At 39.8% G+C, this 18,355-nt stretch overlaps 1 protein-coding gene across 5 annotated transcripts in view; it reads left to right on the top strand.

Annotated features, from left to right (window-relative positions):
- The window catches only part of PPP2R2C (protein phosphatase 2 regulatory subunit Bgamma), a 198,527-nt gene that overhangs the window by 51,074 nt on the left and 129,098 nt on the right, over positions 1-18,355 (top strand). For 2 of the 5 annotated variants that reach the window (XM_026121979.2, XM_026121980.2), the window contains exon 1: positions 6,173-6,750. The exons of 2 other annotated variants lie outside the window; for them this stretch is intronic. In XM_026121979.2, the coding sequence (XP_025977764.1) occupies positions 6,681-6,750 (70 nt within the window). In that variant the 5' untranslated portion in view covers positions 6,173-6,680. Of the gene's footprint in view, positions 1-6,172; positions 6,751-18,355 lie in introns of those variants that run through there. One more of the 5 variants, XM_026121981.2, reaches the window with a different exon arrangement.

The following is an 18,355-nucleotide window of genomic DNA, read 5'->3' as shown; positions in this document are numbered from 1 at the left end:
TAGATTTAACACAGGTAGTGTGTTAAAGACGCTTCCCCTTTGTGAATAATACGATATTTTCCAATTATAACATTAGCCATTAGGTTTTCCAATCTTGTTAGGCTGCGCCATCTTTTTTAATATTAAATTTTCAATTTAATGTATAGTAACTGAATGAAGAGCATGTATTGAAATCTAAAATTGTTATAAGTTTAAAGATTCTAAACAGCATTACTGTAGAGGTGTTAGAATAAGACAAAATGATTTTTTATGTGAGGTTTATGATTGATTTAATTTTTCTTTTATTACTTCTTTTTGTATGTAGCTTTTGGTGGTATCTATTTGTTTTTCCTTAACCTGTCAAAAAAAAAATTGCATAGTAGTGCTGTATATTGGAGAGTATGTTATATTTGTCTATTGGACGAGAAACGTAAAGAGGGCCATTCAGAAACATGTGGGAATATGGGTTTTTATTTTTAAGGCAAACTCTCATAAGTATTCTCTTTTGGTGAACAAATTTAATTGCAATGAAATATAAGTGTAAAGGGTTAGCTAAATATTTTGTTGTATTTTTCTGTAACTGACTAATTCTGCGTGTTGTCCTACTCCATTCCAAGATGAGAAGACAAAGTAGGTACCAAGTTTCACACATTTTGCGGCTGTTAAGATATGGTTAAAAGCAAATACTGTCAAAAGGCTATAAAAACTCAGATGACTACACAAACATCTGAATTAAGATAATATTTTAAAATAATATGCTTTTGTTAGAATTTGTGTAACTTCTATGGACTTTTACCATCACAGTGCTTTGACCCTCTGTGTTCTCAGTGGTCCCCTCATGCAGCATTCACAGCTTTCATGGCTGCTCTTTTACTCTCCTCCTTACCTCTCACTCTCCCTGACGCTTTACCTGAACACCTTGCACTCTTTAGAAGACATTTTGGTACACATATCCTTTTCCATCTTTGGGGAGAAAAAAAAGCTCTTGCCTTACTTGACAGTCTTCCTTCTTTCACCTCTGAGTTCACTCTATTCTTATTACGTGGTTATATTTGAGCCTCTTCAATAGAGTTTTTGTTTATTGGTGCCCTCCACAAAGTGTCTCATGACCTTCTTTAGTGGAAAACGGGACTCCATCCTCAGTACTGACCCACTGTTTACTTTTATGTCTCTGACTGATCTGTACTTATGCTCTTCCATTTTAGTTTGCTTATAATCTTTTTGAGATAGGATGGTCTTTTATTTCTGTTTTTAAAGTATTTAGCCCAGTCCGTGGCCTGCCTTGTGAGTAGGACTTTAAGATACTATGAAAGTGCAAATAACTAATATTTTTATTCAAGATTTCTTCCTCCCTCCCCTCCCTGCCCTGGATATTTTGGCCAGATCAAATTATGTAGATTATCAGTAGGATTGATAATAAATAGCATTTTAAAACAGCATGGCTATTTATCATCAAGTGTCATATCAGAAATTTGCATTGCCCTACTAATTTAGAGCAGAATTCTGCTAATCTCTCTCATATGAACTGACCTACTTAAGGCAGTGGACTAATATTTGCCACAGAGTAAGGATTTGACTCATAATCTTGAGGAAAGCATTTGCATACACACAGGGAATAATGTCTAGAGTTTTGTTAAAGGCTTTCTCCACATTGCGTTCCTCCTTATGAGTTTTTTTAACTTAAACGTGGGAGGAATGAGTTAAGCTTGATCTGACCCAGATGTGATGCCTTAGGAAGTTGTCTGTGAACCTCTCTAATTCCAATGGTGGGAGGAGAAAATTATCTCTGGATTGGAGTTATTATTTTCAGTTGACAAAGAAAAGTCTGCTTGGCTCCTACAAAAAAATGAAGTACTCTTTAGCTACCTAAATTACACCTAACAAAGAAGAGGAGGAGCTCAGTATGGCAGAGTATAGAAATTATTTTAAAATTTCACCTTACAGGGGACAAATAAAGGGCAATAATTGCTGCACTTAGGTGGAGGGATGTGAATGTTCTCTTAGGTTGTAGAAATTGCAACTGCCTTGGTCACAGAAATTTTAGAGGGATGTACAAAGAAAACGGTGTTTGCAGTGTTTTTTTCTGCACACATTGTCGGGCTATTCTGAGCATTTTCAGAACATCAAAGTAACGTTGATTTATTTTCAGTAATTAATTTCCTGTGTGCTTTTTTTGGAGGAGGCGAACACATGGTCATTTTCTGTTTTTTTTTTTTTTCTGTTTGTTTGTAGATATAAATTATTTCTACACATTTAATCAACTGTGTCATTTAACAAAGCCCGTATGGGCTCAAATGCCATGCAAGGTGACATTTCGTCCAGCTTTAGCAGTCAGCAATCAGAACAAGCTGCTAAAAGTATGTCTAGGTGTTACCTCCACAGGAGAAGTCATGCTCTCTAGGGCAGTGTGTCCAACCTGGGTGCCTGAGTTAGGATGCTGAGCATGCGATATACAAAATGGAGAAGGAGAGGTTTCTGGCTTGGAGGCTCTGAACTGTCCTCTAGAAGCTTTGCTAAATATATAGGGAGCGTAGGTTCCTACCAAAAGCATCCAGGTTAGTTTTCTAAAAATGAACAGTTTGACTACCTCCCGCACAGTACCTAATAATGCTGAGGGCAAGTGCCTCCTCGACTTAGACTGATCTAACCATAGTGTTAAATGGTTGGGTGTAAACTTGCTCTCCATAGCACTTTTTGCTGGAGTCAGGATTTCACATGTAACGTGCATCTCCTGCAAACCTTTTTGTCTTTGCAAGAACAAATCCAAGATGATAAGGTAATGTGGCAGGGAGGGGCAAAGTAAACCAGCTCCATCAGATAATTAGGGTTATTTTATACAAAATAAATATCAGTATTTGCAAGGCCTCCTTTTTTATTTTAGTCAAATTCTAGGTATAATTTCCCCTTTGTTATATTTATAGGTTCTGACAGTTACTTTCTGAACTGCAGCTAGTATCATCATCCAGTATTTATGACGTACTTGCTTCCAACAAGCAGGCAGAAATTTCAGAATTAAAATGGACTTTCTGCATAGAAATTGGTAATAGACTTCAGGAAGGTCCACCCAGACCAGCTGGAAGGACTGGATCCTTATTGTGGGATATTGCCTGTACCTCAGGTTTCAGCTCTGTACCAGGCCATGCATGTCCATAAGGAAAATGTTGCTGCTTATGAGGCAGCAAGTCCTGGCTTATTTGGTGGTGTTTCTGCTGGCTTGCTCATCCTCCAAACTGGAAAGGAGAAATGGTTTGGTGCACAGCCTTGAAAAGTTGATGGTGCTGGTTGTGAGGAAAGGAGGTGATATCCTGAAGTTGGAAGGATTTGTGCTTGGGACAGAAGGTACAAGAACAAGAGTGGGCAAAAGGCAGCAGTTGGCTGAAGAGGATAGGGCAGGCAGCCCGCGAGCTGAAATATGGCCTGGGGCTGGCAGGAGGCCCACAGAGGTCAGATGAGGAAGATGAAGCATGCAGGGAGGAAGTTGCTAGGAGGCGCTGATTAAAACCTGGCTATTCTGGTCTATTGGACTGCCTTCTAGCAGTTATGAACTTGTGAACTTCTGGCTTCAGAATTTTGGGGACTGTTTAAAGTGTTTGCTAACAATTCTGTTACACTTGTGCATTTTGGGTGCTGCTGGGTTCTCTTGAGAGCTAGTGCCTAAAAGGCTTGTCTCTGAACGCTTACTCTGTGCTTCAAAGGACTGGCTTTATAAATCTGGGGGTGTGGAAATTTAAGTGGAGGCAGAGGGAGACCAGGGTCTTCATTCCTGCTCCAAGACTCTTTCATGCTGTTTTTTATGTTTAAAAAGCTCTTGAATAAAATACAGAGACAACAACTGAAGCAAGAGCTAGAATCCAGAGCTGATCATTGGTCTAGAGCTCATGCCCTTTTCTGCTCCTTAACTCTGACCTAAGGTGTCTGACAAAATTAACATTGGAAAGTGTTAAGCCTTTTCAAAGGTCAAGCTGTAGAAACCCCACAGGGAGAAAAAAATTCCAGGGTGTATCTCTTGCTCTGAATCATGCACCTGTAGCCCAAAGATACGCATCTACACCTTTGAGATGGACAAAATGCAAACCCTTACTTCCAGTGACTTGTAATAGCTAGATCCGCTAGTTTTAGCTCAACCTACCATCTCTGATGAATCCCGTTTTGAGGCTCTTCAGCCACTTCAGATGATGCTGAGGAAATTATGCACCTAATTCATGGATACTGATACTCTTAAGAGAGTTGGGTAGCTGAATATACTGGTGTTTCCCTGAGTAAAGCCTTTGTGGCTCTCAAGGATGCTCTGACGGTGAGGGGAAGCCTTTACCAGACTAGGGAATCAAACTGATAAAGCACAAAGCTTATGCTCAGTCACCAGAGACTAAAACTGCTTGTCTCTTCCCACTGTTTCCGCTGTAGAGCACAGCAGAGGAGATTACCACATAGTTAAAAGACGTGCTGGGATGCTAGAGCTAACCTGGGATGTGCTGTACAGTACAGACGTACATGGGTTGGTATCCTAGCTGTTGGGCCAGGTTCTTTGTTGATGTGCACGGTACAGGCTGCTGAGATGCCCTTGTATTTCTCGAACTGTAGTTCCACTGCCTTCAGCAAAAGAGTATTTCCTTCTAGGGCCAAGCAGCAAGGTTTTTGCAGTTAAAGAAAAATACTGATAAAAGAAGCAATCGCTTTTCTTCTGAAAAGCGGCTGTGCTGATTGCATGGTTTGTGCCAGAGCTCCTTAATGTCATCTCAGTGTCAGCCTGTCAGGCGCTGCCACAGTCTTGGCTGATGCTCTAAACGCAGAAGTAACATTTCTAGCATTGTTACAGTGCTGCACATAAATGAAGTGTTCTGTACAGATGTAAATATTGTATATCTCCTTTTACTTTCCCACCTTCCCAAATGTGAAGATTTGATAATGTTTGCATGTTGAGTTGAAGACAGTTCTGTTGTATGTTGCTTCATCGATGTGGAAGTGAAGAATGTCATTCCATTGCTATCCCTCTTTTGCCCCCAGATCTTTCTTCGTCCTGGATAGTAATTGCAACCAGTATTTTACATAGTTCTGTGCTTTTTCCAGAGTCATATAACCCTTTTACAGTAATAGCAGGACACTTGAAATTGAATTTACCCCAAGGAACCATATGTCTAAGTTTCAGTTATAACAACAACAACACAGACTGTACAGGATCCTGCGGGTTTGCACAAAAAACTGTAGTAATGCTGAGAACTGAACTTGTACTGGTATGTTTGACTCCAGTGCCTAAGCCACAGCACCATCCTTCTCTTCTCTCTGTTGGTTTTGTGATAACCTACTCCCTTTTCTTGCTGTAATGGTGGCTTTAGTATACAGCCATTTGTTTTCTATGCAAATTTTATACTTCAGTGGTACTTACACTTTTTCAGAATACATGACTTCTGCAGCAAACAGGTCATAGTTTAGTGGATAGATACTAAAAATTTAAGGAACTTGCTAGTCTGTTCAGTTGAAAGAATTTTGTTTTAATATAAACCATTGTAGCTGCATTTGCTTAAGCAGTTGGGCTAAAGAACAAGCTTTATTTTACAGTGCAAGGGAGTAGTTTTTCATTTGCATGTGTTTTCCTGTTTCTGAGAATATGTTGCTTTTTCAAGGTGATGGGATAATATAGTGAATGAAAATAGCAGGTTTAAGGAAAATCCCATAACCTGCAAAGATCCCCCTTTTCCACCTTTCCTTTCCTTTCGTGTGCAGTGAAGCTGCAGAGCTGTTTTCTGGCTCTCATTTTTTTCATACTTTGTAATTTGTCTTTTAGCTACAAACTATGGCAAAAATTAAAAGCTTCATCAGAGTTATTTTATCTTACTTTTTCCTCAGGTTTCCTTTTCTGTAGCCATTCCTTTTTAATATGCAGGTATTGGGCAATTTCAGTAATATTTATTCAGGCTGACATTGAACGACTATTGCTTTTGCTGCATATGACAGTATTGACTAGTACAAAATTGTACCTTCACGTCAGCGTGCAGTACGTGTCAATGCAAACCCATTTAAGCAGCTTGAAGTTTTTTCTCCTGCATCTCCTCCCTTAAATTTTTCATTGCCCATCTCGCCAGCAGAAGAGCTAAAATAATTACCTGCAGTCTCATTTTTCACTTTACAACATGCAGATCTTGCGTGGTTGGGCAGCGCGGGGCTGGCGGGGAGGGGCCTGCTCTGATGCAGCAGAGCCATATGACAGCGCTAGCAGCAACAGCAAGCGGAGAGCTTCTCCGGCGGCTTTTGCTGCAGTACGCTGATTGCCACTTTCCTAGCAGCCAGCAAGATCCCCAGCAGCAGGCACTCGGAGGAGACTCTGCGTGGGCGCTTGTTTAAGGAGTACCTGACTAAACAATTGGGTTATTCTTTAACTGCGGGAGAAGTGCCTGTATTCCCTTCACGCGGGCTCCCTGCGGGGTGTCTGCATTCCTAATTTACTGGAGCCGTTTCTCCCTCCTCTTTTTGCCTGTTACTTCTTTTTCTTCCTTCCTCCCCCCTTTTCTTTTCTTTTTGTGTTTTCGGTCGTTATTCACCCCCAAATCTGTGCTGCATCACCAGCTCTCATTATGCTGTGCTCGGTAGCCCGGTGCGCTCCCCGCCTCTGCTAGGCAGCGGCAGCATGGATGGTGCTCTTGCGACGACCTCTGCCGATGCTATCAGTCCACTGCGGATAGGCATGCTGAGTAATCCTGCTGTAAATGGGCGAGGACACGGACACACGGAAAATTAACCACAGCTTTCTTCGAGACCACAACTATGTGACTGAAGGTAACAGAAATACTCTCGTTATTCTCTTCTTACATTGCATATCCTATGGCAAAACTGCACTGTCATGTTTGGAGCAGTAGGTTGTTGCTGGTTTTTAATTTTTGAATAGAGAGACTTTAAAGGCATTTTTCTGTGTGATACAGCAACACAGACTGTTTGGATCTGCTAAAACCTAAAGGCATTTTGTCATGCTACCGCAATATATGAACCTATATAGAAGCTGCAGAAGGTCTTGCATTGTGATCAGTTCGTGCTAGGGAGGTGTGCAGCACCTGGCGTTGAATGCACAGAAGCTGCAGTGTGAACGACTGGAAGCAGCTGATTACTTAAGAGATAAAAGATTTGGGAGCACTAAAGTAAGAGAAATAATCTGTAAAGTTATCTGTTTGCTGGTGTAATAAAGGTTATGCATCTTGTTTTGGTAATTGTAGCCCGAGCATCACAGACATTGCTGAGTTGATTGTTCCCTTGAGAACCGTACACATTTAGGAGGAGTATGTATGCATAATCTTTTGAAATACTGCTGCCTGCTTTCCATCCTCCATGTATGTGCAAGGTGCAAGAGAAAAGAAAAGGTACCTTCATCTTTAGTCATGCAGTGGCAGGTAGTTTTTTACATAAAAAGGATGTTCCTGCAGGTGACACATATGCTGAGAGCATTTACCTTGAGACAAGTGAAATTGTTGGGTCAGGTACTGAGGAGCTCCGTGTTTCATTGCCAGAAAGTTGCTCTAAGAGCAGGCCATTTTAAGATTGATTGTTTGAACAGGGGAAGTGTGTTTGTAGATAGCTGATTTTCCAAATGCATTTGTGTGTGCAGTTCTAACGGCACTTTGCAGCAGCAGAAACAGTACTTCAATATAGGCTTATATAATAGGGACATACTTAACAACAGGGTCAACCAATACTACTTGAGACTCAGTCTCCAGATTGTGTCGTCATTTGATCAATGTGCAGTCACTTAATACTCCCATGCTGCATCCTGAAATGTGATCAGCTGATGCTCTCTTGATTATTGATGATTTGCATTTTTTTAGACTGTAGAGAACAGCAGGGTGATTTAACCGTACTGGGAACACAAAGCAGATTTTTCAGAAGAAAAATCAAGAGAGCTGTGTGCTGTCCCTGTCACCACTGGCTGGTGTGATTGTTTGGTAATCTTGCCTCTAGGACATTCTTTGCATCCTGGTTCATGTTTCTGTGCATTTTTTTTATTTCTTTTGAAATTTTGGTTCATGTTTTTTGTCTGAATGATGCTTTGTTGTGGTTTTATTTTGAGATGCAGTCACTTGTAAAAATATTTGAAGAAACTTTTTCTTAAATTTGAGGTTTATAAATGTATGCCTTAGTTTCTGCAGCATGCACTGCATAATTACTGCAGTGTATTTGCTATGTGTTAAGATTCTGATGTATATTTAATGTGCATGTGCGGCTGTGTTAAAATTCGGACTTTGAAGTCTGCCAGTTTGGTAATTTGAGGAAAATAATCCCATGTGAATTTTGTAAATCAGTCTATTTCTGCTTTATATGTTATCGGGGTGGGGAGTTAAAAATTAGGTGGAGATACTTAGTGTTGTTGAGCGCACTGCTGACTCAATTGTTCGATTTTTCCTAACATTTTATCTTCACTTGATATTTGGATTAGAAGGAATGAATATTCTTCTATGATTGTTTGCACATGGAGTGGCTTGCCTGAAATGGGTCAGAATAAAGCTTGAATAACAATATTAGCCTCTATTATATTTCCTTGTATGATCAGGAGTCATTATGAAATATGTTGTCATCTGATCTTTTGAGGTAGATGGAGTACAGGAAACCTTCAGTAGCAAAGTATTACTTCTTAAGTCCTGACTAGTGCAATATTTCTTGGGAGCCCTCAGTTTGTCAGCTGTAATTAAATTCTTCACTTCTGTTTTATCTGAGATTGCCATACCTTTTAAAAGAACATAAAAATCAAGACAGACTGGACTTAATTATTTGTGAAATTTTTCAAAGGACACCTTCAGGTATCCAGCTCAAAGATGACCATAACAAATTTTAATTTCTCATTGGTATATTGTGTTTAAAATGCACAATGCATATGTAAGCCGGTGCTTAAAATGTGCTTTATTCATTTTGTTTTTTCCATTTTTTTAATTGAAAGATTTTTCTTCATGAAACAGTCTGTAACATTTTTCAATTGTAAAGGCCTTAAGAAACAACAGTCCTCCCATTTGATCCTATGGTATGTTAATACTGTGCATATGATAGTAGTGTACATGTGGAAACCCAGCAATTCTGGGTTAGAGGCAGTAATGGATTTTTTTGTTATATTGGAAGATAATTTTGTTGGGGCCAACCCCAAGTCCATCTTTCAGCTTTTTGGCTTTTGTCATCCACTGTTTTAAACAAATAAATACTTTACTACATGTATAAGAAAAGTTAGTGGCTTGTTGCTGTCTGTGAATAACTACTTTTTTCCCTTCAGTTTCCAGGATTTTAAAATCTTGGTAAGGGGTGCCTTACCACCTCGCTGCTCCATGCAGTGGAATGAATTCATTTGCAAAAGGCAGCATTTCTGACCTTTATATGCACTGTGTTTCTTTTCTGTTCTCTGAGGAGTAAAGCCAACAATAATCGAGAGTATATGAGTTAGCTGTTGCTTCATTTCTTTTCTCCCTCCTTTACTTCTTCAGTGATTTGAAGAAAAAAAAATTAGGTGACATGAATTCACAGGGAATAGGAAAACTGTGAGCCAAGTCTGATTTGCTGGGCTCTTGCTCGTGGCCCTAGCCCATTCCTAGGGGGACGGCTTGCTGGAGCAAAGTAAAATTTCCTACCTTTGACATGCGAGGTGTCCTTTTGTTGCATTAGGGTTATCCGTACTAAACATGACTTCACTTCACTTCTGGATCTCAAATAGTTTTTTGAATCTCAGAAGTTCCTTGGTTTGATTGTTGATATCCTTATACTGATTCTGGTAGCAGGCATTGTGGAAATATGTAAAAGAAAGGTGACAACCTGGACTTAATTCTGCTATTATATATGCTTATCTCCAATAAAATAAATGGAGTTGAGAGAAGCAGGACTTGAATAATTTTCCCATTTCTAGTCTTAAAAGTATGTTATAGCTACATGCTGAAAAAAGGGAACTTAATTTCAGCAGCAATATACAGTAGATTTTTTGGTGGTCACTTTCCAGAGTGGTTTTTGAAGGTAGCTGCTTTAATTGGAGTTCTGTACCTGTTTCCATGGGAAAACAAAAGAGACCTGATGATACGTTTAAAGAAAGCAAGAAGAAAGACCTGAGGCCTAGAAGAATATGACCTATGAGAAAAGATTGAATTTTCTAATGTAAAGATAGTGAAACAGATTGCCTGTGGAGCTTGTGGCATTTCTATCACTGGAAGTCTTTAAGGGCAGGTTATATAGACATTTGTAAGAAATGACATAAGGTAGTTGACTGTCTTTTGGGGCAGAGGGATGGACTAGATGACCTCTGAGATCTGTTCAGGCCTGTGATTCATTGCTGAGCTGTGTTTTATCTTTATTGCCTTTTGCACCCCAGCTGTGGGAACTAGCTGCCCAGGAGGTGGTGTGTCAGTGAAATGTATTATTTCAACAACACCTTTAGAAGAACAGAGAAGAGTAGGAGAGGCACAGTGTGACATGGGGAAGAAAAGGGGCTGGAGGGGAGAAATAGAGCCTTTGTGGCATACCAACAAAACCTGTTAGGGAAGATAATGGGCATGGCAAGAAAAAATGGAGAGACTGTGTTGGGGAAGGCACAGGAGGGAAGATGATTGTGCTTTCTGGGGCAGAGGATGACCTTCAGTCTGAGAGTTCCCTTGACATTTCATATGCTTAAGATTAACAGCAAAATTGACAGGACTACTGATGGGCTTTGCTGTCTCAGGATCATGGGATAAGCAGAACGGGGTGAGTTGTGTGGTATGGTCACTGCCTTCCTAGCAAGGGAAAAAATTGTGGAGAATGACCATGCTGCTCCTTTGAGCAATTGTACAGTTGGTTCAGCTGCTTTATATTTTAGAGATTGAGTGATTGACAGAGAAATAATTAACACAAAATCTCTATTCTCTTACAAGACTCTCAGTGTTAAAGACTGATGCACCTTCATGAAACCAAATTTACCTGGATGGAGAATTGCTTCTCTGGCAGTAGACACTTGGTGAAGGTGTTCTTCAAGTTGTATGCAGATGGGTCCAGCATATCGGCTCATCCCTGCCTTTTTATGGATTGTTACTGTTTTGGAAAGGAATAAAAAATTGCGGGTGCTCTCAGTTTCTAGCGATCCCTGTGCTTCCCATGGACTGTGCCTGCAAGTGAAGCTAGTGTACTTGCACAGGTGTAGTGGGGCAGAAGCTGCCCTTTAGTATCTAGTCATTTATATAGGCGAACGGTGCAGGTTGGTTCCATATGGCTTAGCTTCTATTAAAAAGTTAATCATGTTAATGGTGTATTAACCTCCTCAAATGTGATATTTGAAGAATAATGAGAATTATCAGTGCACTGTAAAGCATATTGAATCATAACCATGTAAAACATTTATTATACAAGATGGAAAAAATCTTTTTTTTTTCCATAATAATTTTAGATGAAAGTTCCCATAGGTAATGAAGACAGAATTTGGGGGCTTTTTTGTCCCTTAACCAAACAAATTAGAATATCTATTCTTCATTAATTGAAGTTAAGAGAGAGTATCCAATCTTATCTGCTAAGAAGAAATTTATTTGTGAACTTGACTTTCATAAATAAGTCAAATACAATTTGAATAAGAGATGACTATGTGAGAATTTTGGATGAATACAGGGAAGGGGAACTGCTCTGCTGGCTCATGCTCACAGCTGATCTAGTCCATTCACTTGCCTCTGAGAATGACTGGTAAAAGCCTTATTAAGAAAAGTACGAAAAGTAACTCTTCTTGAGGTTGGGGGGTGTTTTTTCTTAACAGCATTAATTCAAGAATTATATTGTGAATATTGAGGGCTTATATCTTTTTTAAAAACTCACTTAAAAACAGTTTTATGACAACACTAGAAATTATTGCTTGTTCTTATTCTAGTCACTTGTGGTTTATTTATTTATTTATTTTTTCTCAAGTCAAATTTGAACAGAGGTAAACCTAGTTAAAGCATAACTTTGCCCCTGGTTAAACAGGATATAGTTATGTCTTTGCATGCAGGGATCAGTTCTTCTTTCATTCATAATGCTGTTCAGATGAGTGTTTTGGGTAGCCTTGAAGATTTGGATTAATAAGGGCTTATTCCATTGACACGCATTGACATTGCTGACTTTATAATCTTTATTCGTAGGGCTTAGCTCGGCGAAGCAATGGGGGCAGGGCTAGAGCACAACTGTCGCTGAAGCCCAAACCCTGCACGCCCGCTCAAGCCTGGCACGGGATGCGTGGTTCAGCACGCGGGAAAGTCAGACATCGGCACTGAAGCTCGCATCGGTCTAGCACGGAGGTTCAGGCTGCATCCAGTCCGAGGGACATGGGGCAGTGACTCGTTCAGGCAATCCTAAGTGAACTACTCTGCCAGCAATGCTTCTCACTCTGCCGTTTGCATGTTCAAAGTACTTTGTAGAAATAATTTTCATACCACATCTGTTAGGCACTGCTAATATCATCATCTCTATTTTACCTACCAACCTCCTCTCTGTTTATCTGTTCAGTCTGCCAAATCTGCCTTCTGAGGAAGTCATAACCAGGAGTAGTATTAGTCCTGAGTCTAGTCAGGGATTTTGGAGTTTCTTGCTGTTGTTGGCATTGCTCTAGAGCAGGGACATGCTGTGATAAGTTGTTTCTGCCTCTGCAGAAGACCTGCCTGCTCTCAAGGCAGGGGTTAATTTAGCAGCTGGCTGCTAGACCCTCGCAGGAGAGCGTCGCAGGCCACCCTGGGCCGTGGCGCTTGCGTGAAGGCATGGGGTTACTCGCTCGGAGCTCAGGTCATGCCTCCGAACGAGAACTGCTCGCCAGGGTCACACGGACCCTGTAACACATTGCCAAGTGCCCCTGAGCTGGGTTGCAGCACTTCCCCTTTGCAAAGGCACAGATATGCAGTGTCGGAGAGCTGAGTGTGGCGGGTTGCCTTCAGGGACCGATTACTCACTTCTCTGAGGCTGCGGCAAACGTAGTTCTCTTTCCATGCATGTGTAGTCAGTAGATGATCTCCCGCTCGATAAATAAATAAAAGTATACACAAGTTGTGCAATGTTAGAGGTCCTGAAGAAGTGAATGAGATATATTAACAGAAGAACTGTCTGGAGCATCAGGCAGGTGATAAACAAATGAAGCTTGTTCCCCAGCACTGAATCTCCAGAAGTGCGGCAGAGCCTGGCTGGGCTGAGGAAGGGCTTTTCTCCGGTGCCAGAACGCCGGCAGGTGTCCGAGTGACGCAAAAGACCCGTTTGCTTTGGCAATTTAGGCTGCATGCAGTTTATTCATAATTATTTATAGTAGTAAATATAAATAAATATAGACTAGAAATATATATTATTAATAGAAATGTTTATAGTCTATGTAACTATGTAACTACTATATGTAATATTCTAACTACAGATAAACCTTGAAAGCTGAAGTTCAGGAGGTCAGCAGTACACTGTAGGTATAAGATAAAATGCAGGCATAAAATTTTGATCTGTGCAAGCTCTCTGTCTATGCCAGGTTTCTTTCTAATTGGAACTGACAATTCAAAAGCATTGAATAATGTAAAACTAAACAACACAGCGCAGGTAGAGTTAAGTGTCATTGTTCACTGCAGGAGCAGTTTATTTAGCATATGCATCACTATTGAAAGAAAACTGTACCTTGCAATGTATTTTGTTTTCTACATAGATCTCAGACACTTCAGCAGTGTATCATATATTTAAATGGTGAGTTTAGAGAATAATAGATGTGGTTCTTGCATCAGTTTAAAATGTGAAACATGATACAATAACACTGAATATTTTATAATAGGAAAAGAACTGAGTATTTTTATTACAGCCATAAAAAGGTGATCAATCATTACTGCTCATGTTGTGTTACTACATCATTACTAGTTTCTGGCTCTTTGAGATTTCCCTTCAGCAGTTTATTTTACCTAGCTTAGTAAAGGGAGTATATGCTCAGAGAAGGCAGGGTGTTTACTGGCTGATATCAGTGCAATCAGTTTGGCCAAGAAAAGGATGATAGAATAGGCTTAAGAAATGAGTCTTAAGAAATGAGGAAAAATGACCATGAAGATTTTTATTTTTAAATGGAAATGGGTTTTAAATGCACTGCTTCTAGCCATATTGGGGCACTTTCTTGATCAACTCTTCTGTAATTCTTAGGATAACTCAGAACATTGCTTTAGTAATAAGCATGTAATCTACATTGTTGATTCCAGGTGAAAGTTCTGCAATTCTTTACCAATAATAATAATAATAACAATAATAAAAACACGTAGCAAAGCAGCCCTATTTATGGTAAGAGAGTTCCTTTTCTCAGGAATTTTTCTTTGCTTAGAAGCTGTTGTGCATATCATTTTTGTTTCTTAAGCGCAAACAAGAATAGACCATTTTTGGCTAGTGTAAATAAAGCTAATAAAAGCCTACTTCAAGAGAGACAATTCCTAAGAAATCATTCAACATAACATGTCACACAGTTCATTGACTTGTGAATTTCTTAATCTGACAGAGGTTTGGAATCTGTATTGTTAAATATAGCATTGCTTTCATAGTTAACTGATTCATTTATAGGAAAGGATGGAAACATCTGTGTGTAATAGTAAAAATATGTTTTTTTGTCTCTGTGAGCTAAGAAGACTGGACTTACATATCTCTCTGGATCTTGCAAGTCTACTTGACTTTTAGGTTCTGCCCATCTTCATCCGATCACCACTGTCCCTACAAAGCAAATGCTATGGACAGTTGCTCTGTTTTTTGGGGAGTATTGCACTCTGCCCTTGAGCTTAGCTCCTTTCCTTGAGCATTTCTTCCCTGAATACTACGAGTGTCACAGACTAGATAGCTCTCCAAGAGAGAGGAAGGGGCAGCGGCAGCTGGTGGGACAAGGGAGTAGATGTGTCCAGTGCTCTTTCTGCCACTACTTGGCAGGGAGGCCTTCCAGGTTGTCCTGGGGACAAGAAAGGGTGAAGGCAGAGGCACAGTGGGCTGGTCAGCACCACCAGAACTGGCTGACAAGGTAGCCCACAGGACTGTTGTCATGATATATGACAATTTTGACACCCTATTTTATTTGGTATCTTTTTGTTACCGCATGCAGAACTGCGCTAGTGGAATAACCAGTATATAGTGACGTTAGCTGTGCGCTCTGTGGGCTTCAGTCTGAATGGAAGATTTAGGTCAAGTGTATTCTTTCATCAGCAATGAATCTCAAACCAGAATTTGCCTATACAATATCTTTTAAATATGTAGCTGTGAATTTCTGTGTACCTTACAGAAATTCCTGGAACACCTGATGCTAAGAATCAAGTAATGGCCGTATTAGCTGTGGTGCTTCTTGTTGTTCAAGTGCATGCATTTCAGGTCAACCCTTTGACCCGATCAACCCCTTCTCCCCCTCTCCTCCCAAGCACCTGATGGAATATAATTTGGTAACTCTACCAGAAGTCCTCTTTTGAAATAAACAAGCATGGAAACTGCCCTCTAGTTCAGCATTACACATTTATGATTTCTGATAATCAACGGACAAGTATGTGATTGCCAGGTGTAAGAGTACTGTGCAGGACTTGATCTGCAGATCTTAAGCAAACTTCTTCCTACATTGCCCTTGGGAAAGACTTGGTCACAATGTGAGCCACAGATCTGATTTGTTTATTTTTTTTCTATTTAACTGGTTTTCAGGAAAGTGTGATTACGGTGGGACCTTTGTAAGGTACAAATCTAATCCACGATTCTGTCCCATATAGCCAATATCCCAGAAGACCTTGTAATACTAAGTAGGATTTCGTGTTGCGTACACTCATGCTTGTGTTTTATATTACACTTGCAGAAGTCTTGTGGAAGGCTGTTAGTACACGTTCTCTTGCGTATCTCTATTCCTTCTGACTGCTATGCTTGAACTGTGAGTCTAGAAATACTAAATATGGCTATTTAGAAGTTTCAGCATTAGGCAAGGGGGTAAGCAAAAGCTTGTATGTAGGGGACTATATGTTTTTCAAGTCTCATATGATTTACAGACTATTTTGGTGTATATGCGTCAGCATATGCTGAACTGGGAAATGAGGGTTCTCCTGTGATGGGAATAAAGCTTTCTTGAACCACAGAGTCTTTGCACTTCCAATTTTCCTCTGTGGTGGTGAAGAGCTGCAGTTTCTATGAAAAATGGTTTGTCTGAATATGGATTTTATTTTCCAGAGTTAGATATGTATGTAACTTTTGAATTCAATGTTTCTCTGCTTCCCTTCACATTTCAGGAAAATGGTCATATACAGCAGAGGCCTTTTCTGTGACTAAATGTTATAAAGTTGCTAAATTAAAAATAGATAACAATAGTTTGCATGTGTTAGCAATAATGATATTGCAAATCAGCCAATTGTATTAAAAATTTCAGATTGACTAGCTGCAAGTACTCATGCTATCTGCAAGTGATAGTTTTTAGTAATTTGAAATCTCCAGCAGCAATTAATGCAGAATGTGATTTGTATAGAATATAAATAAACGGTTGGTTGCTGCATCAATCTTTCCCACTTTTGGGCTGGTTGAAATATGGTTAATGTTTTTCTTACTTTTTCATACCTTCCAATTAAATTGAAGGCATTTTTAATTTGGAGTTTGGTTTGACACTGCTTGTGAAAATCCAGACACAGTTTTTGGGGGCAAGATGGTCCCTTCTCTTGCGAAAGCTGCAGCACAGGCTGCCTGTCCTTCCTCCCCTGCCATGCCTTGGGCGCTCTTGCTGCAGCCTGCCCCATGGCACAGGGAGCATCGGTGCAGAGGAGATGGGGGCAGATGGACTCCTTTAGTCTTGTTTAGTCCACAGACTTAGAGAACAACTTCTTCAGAAACTGACTCCAGCAAATTTGGCCTGTTTTTGAATTTGCCCCTTTCTAGCAAGAAAGTTGCCCCTTGTCTAGAGAGAGACACCACCCTTGCTGTGTGTGAACTGTTAAGCATGCCCCGGAAGAACGGTTAATGTTTTGGTCAGTGTTATAAAGACTTACATAGTAGTGACACTTATTTTAATGCTGCTTCAAAATCACCTTTTTATAAGGTTTTTGTCATATTCATATGCAGTAGAAGGAAGAAAGGGGGAAATATGAGTTAGATGTGTATTGGGGAAATGTTTGACAGTTATACGGGCAGGAAGCTTTGATGCTTCTGCTCCTGTTAATAGATACTAACAAAGATGGTTGCTATCATGGAGAACTGTTTGCGCAGGGATTCATTTCTGATTGTTAAGTGTAAGTATATTTAGACAGAAAACGATTTTTGTTCCTGAAAAACAAGAAGTTGGTGTAAATTGGGGGAATTAGCAATTCAAACTCCACAGAACAAACATCAGCCTGGTTATTACAGATGGGGCATGATAGGGGTAGTTACATTGAGGGTAGCATTGAAAGCAAGACAAAAATTCCTCTGTTTCACATTTTAATGACGGCATTCAGTCCTCATGACTGGTATATTGTTGCTAGGAATTTAACTTTTGCAGTTTTCTTTTTTTTTTTTTTTTTAAAAAATACTACTATCTGGTTTTGCAGAGGTTTGCTTCCTGAAATGTTGCAGATGTATCCAAACTCTTCCTGTCCCTCTTGCTATCTCATCTCTGCTCCAGAAACCTCCATTCATAAATGTGTGTGTGTGCATGTGTATGAGCATACACATTCATGGGCCTTCATTGTTCAAGATAGTAATGCAGCCAGTAACTTTAAACACTTTTGAAAGTTTATAATTAAATAGAAAACCTTATCTGAATTTTGCCAAGATTTGCTTTTTACAGATTTAGTCTAAATTTCTATGTTAAAAATACTCTCAACTTCAGAGCTGTCACTAATAATGTTGCCCATCTTCAAATCTGATTTTTCTGAAGTCTTCATCTGTCAGCCACCATTTCTAAGATGCAGTTTCATTCTGCAGCCTGACAGATTAAGGATGATTTACAAAAGTATTCTAGTTCTGTAGTTTTACATTCTTTGAGATCTATATCATAGGTTAATGGGGTCAGTATTTGAATTACCATGTGCCTAAAATATATGCACTATCACAGCAGTAGAATACAAATAGCTGAGCTTGAAGGAGTGAATGAACTGATTGATGTCTGGTTTGAAAACTGAACAATGGAAATATTCCTTCTCTTTGCCTTTTGGGGTTTATGTGGACTTGCAATGCAATCTGGAAATGGTTACTCCAAAATCTGAGGTTTTGTTGTGTATGTGAAACCCCGTAAGAACTTGCAAGCCAAGATCTCTTGGATGCATGTATCAGCTGTATTTATCTAGAAATATTCGAAAGGTAGTCAGATAAGATTCGACTATATGTGACAACAGCAGATATCTAAATGTTTTAACAGGAATGTGCCATCGTGGGTCACTAGAAGAGGTGGACCTCAGTGCTTCCTGAGTAATCTTGAGCCACTTGGTTTTACTTAGAAGCAGTAACTCCACCAGCTCGCTTTGTG

Source organism: Dromaius novaehollandiae, chromosome 4 (assembly GCF_036370855.1).
Source record: "Dromaius novaehollandiae isolate bDroNov1 chromosome 4, bDroNov1.hap1, whole genome shotgun sequence".
Lineage (NCBI taxonomy): Eukaryota > Metazoa > Chordata > Aves > Casuariiformes > Dromaiidae > Dromaius > Dromaius novaehollandiae.
Note: the sequence above shows the minus strand (reverse complement) of the source record. Positions and strands in the feature narration are given on the sequence as shown.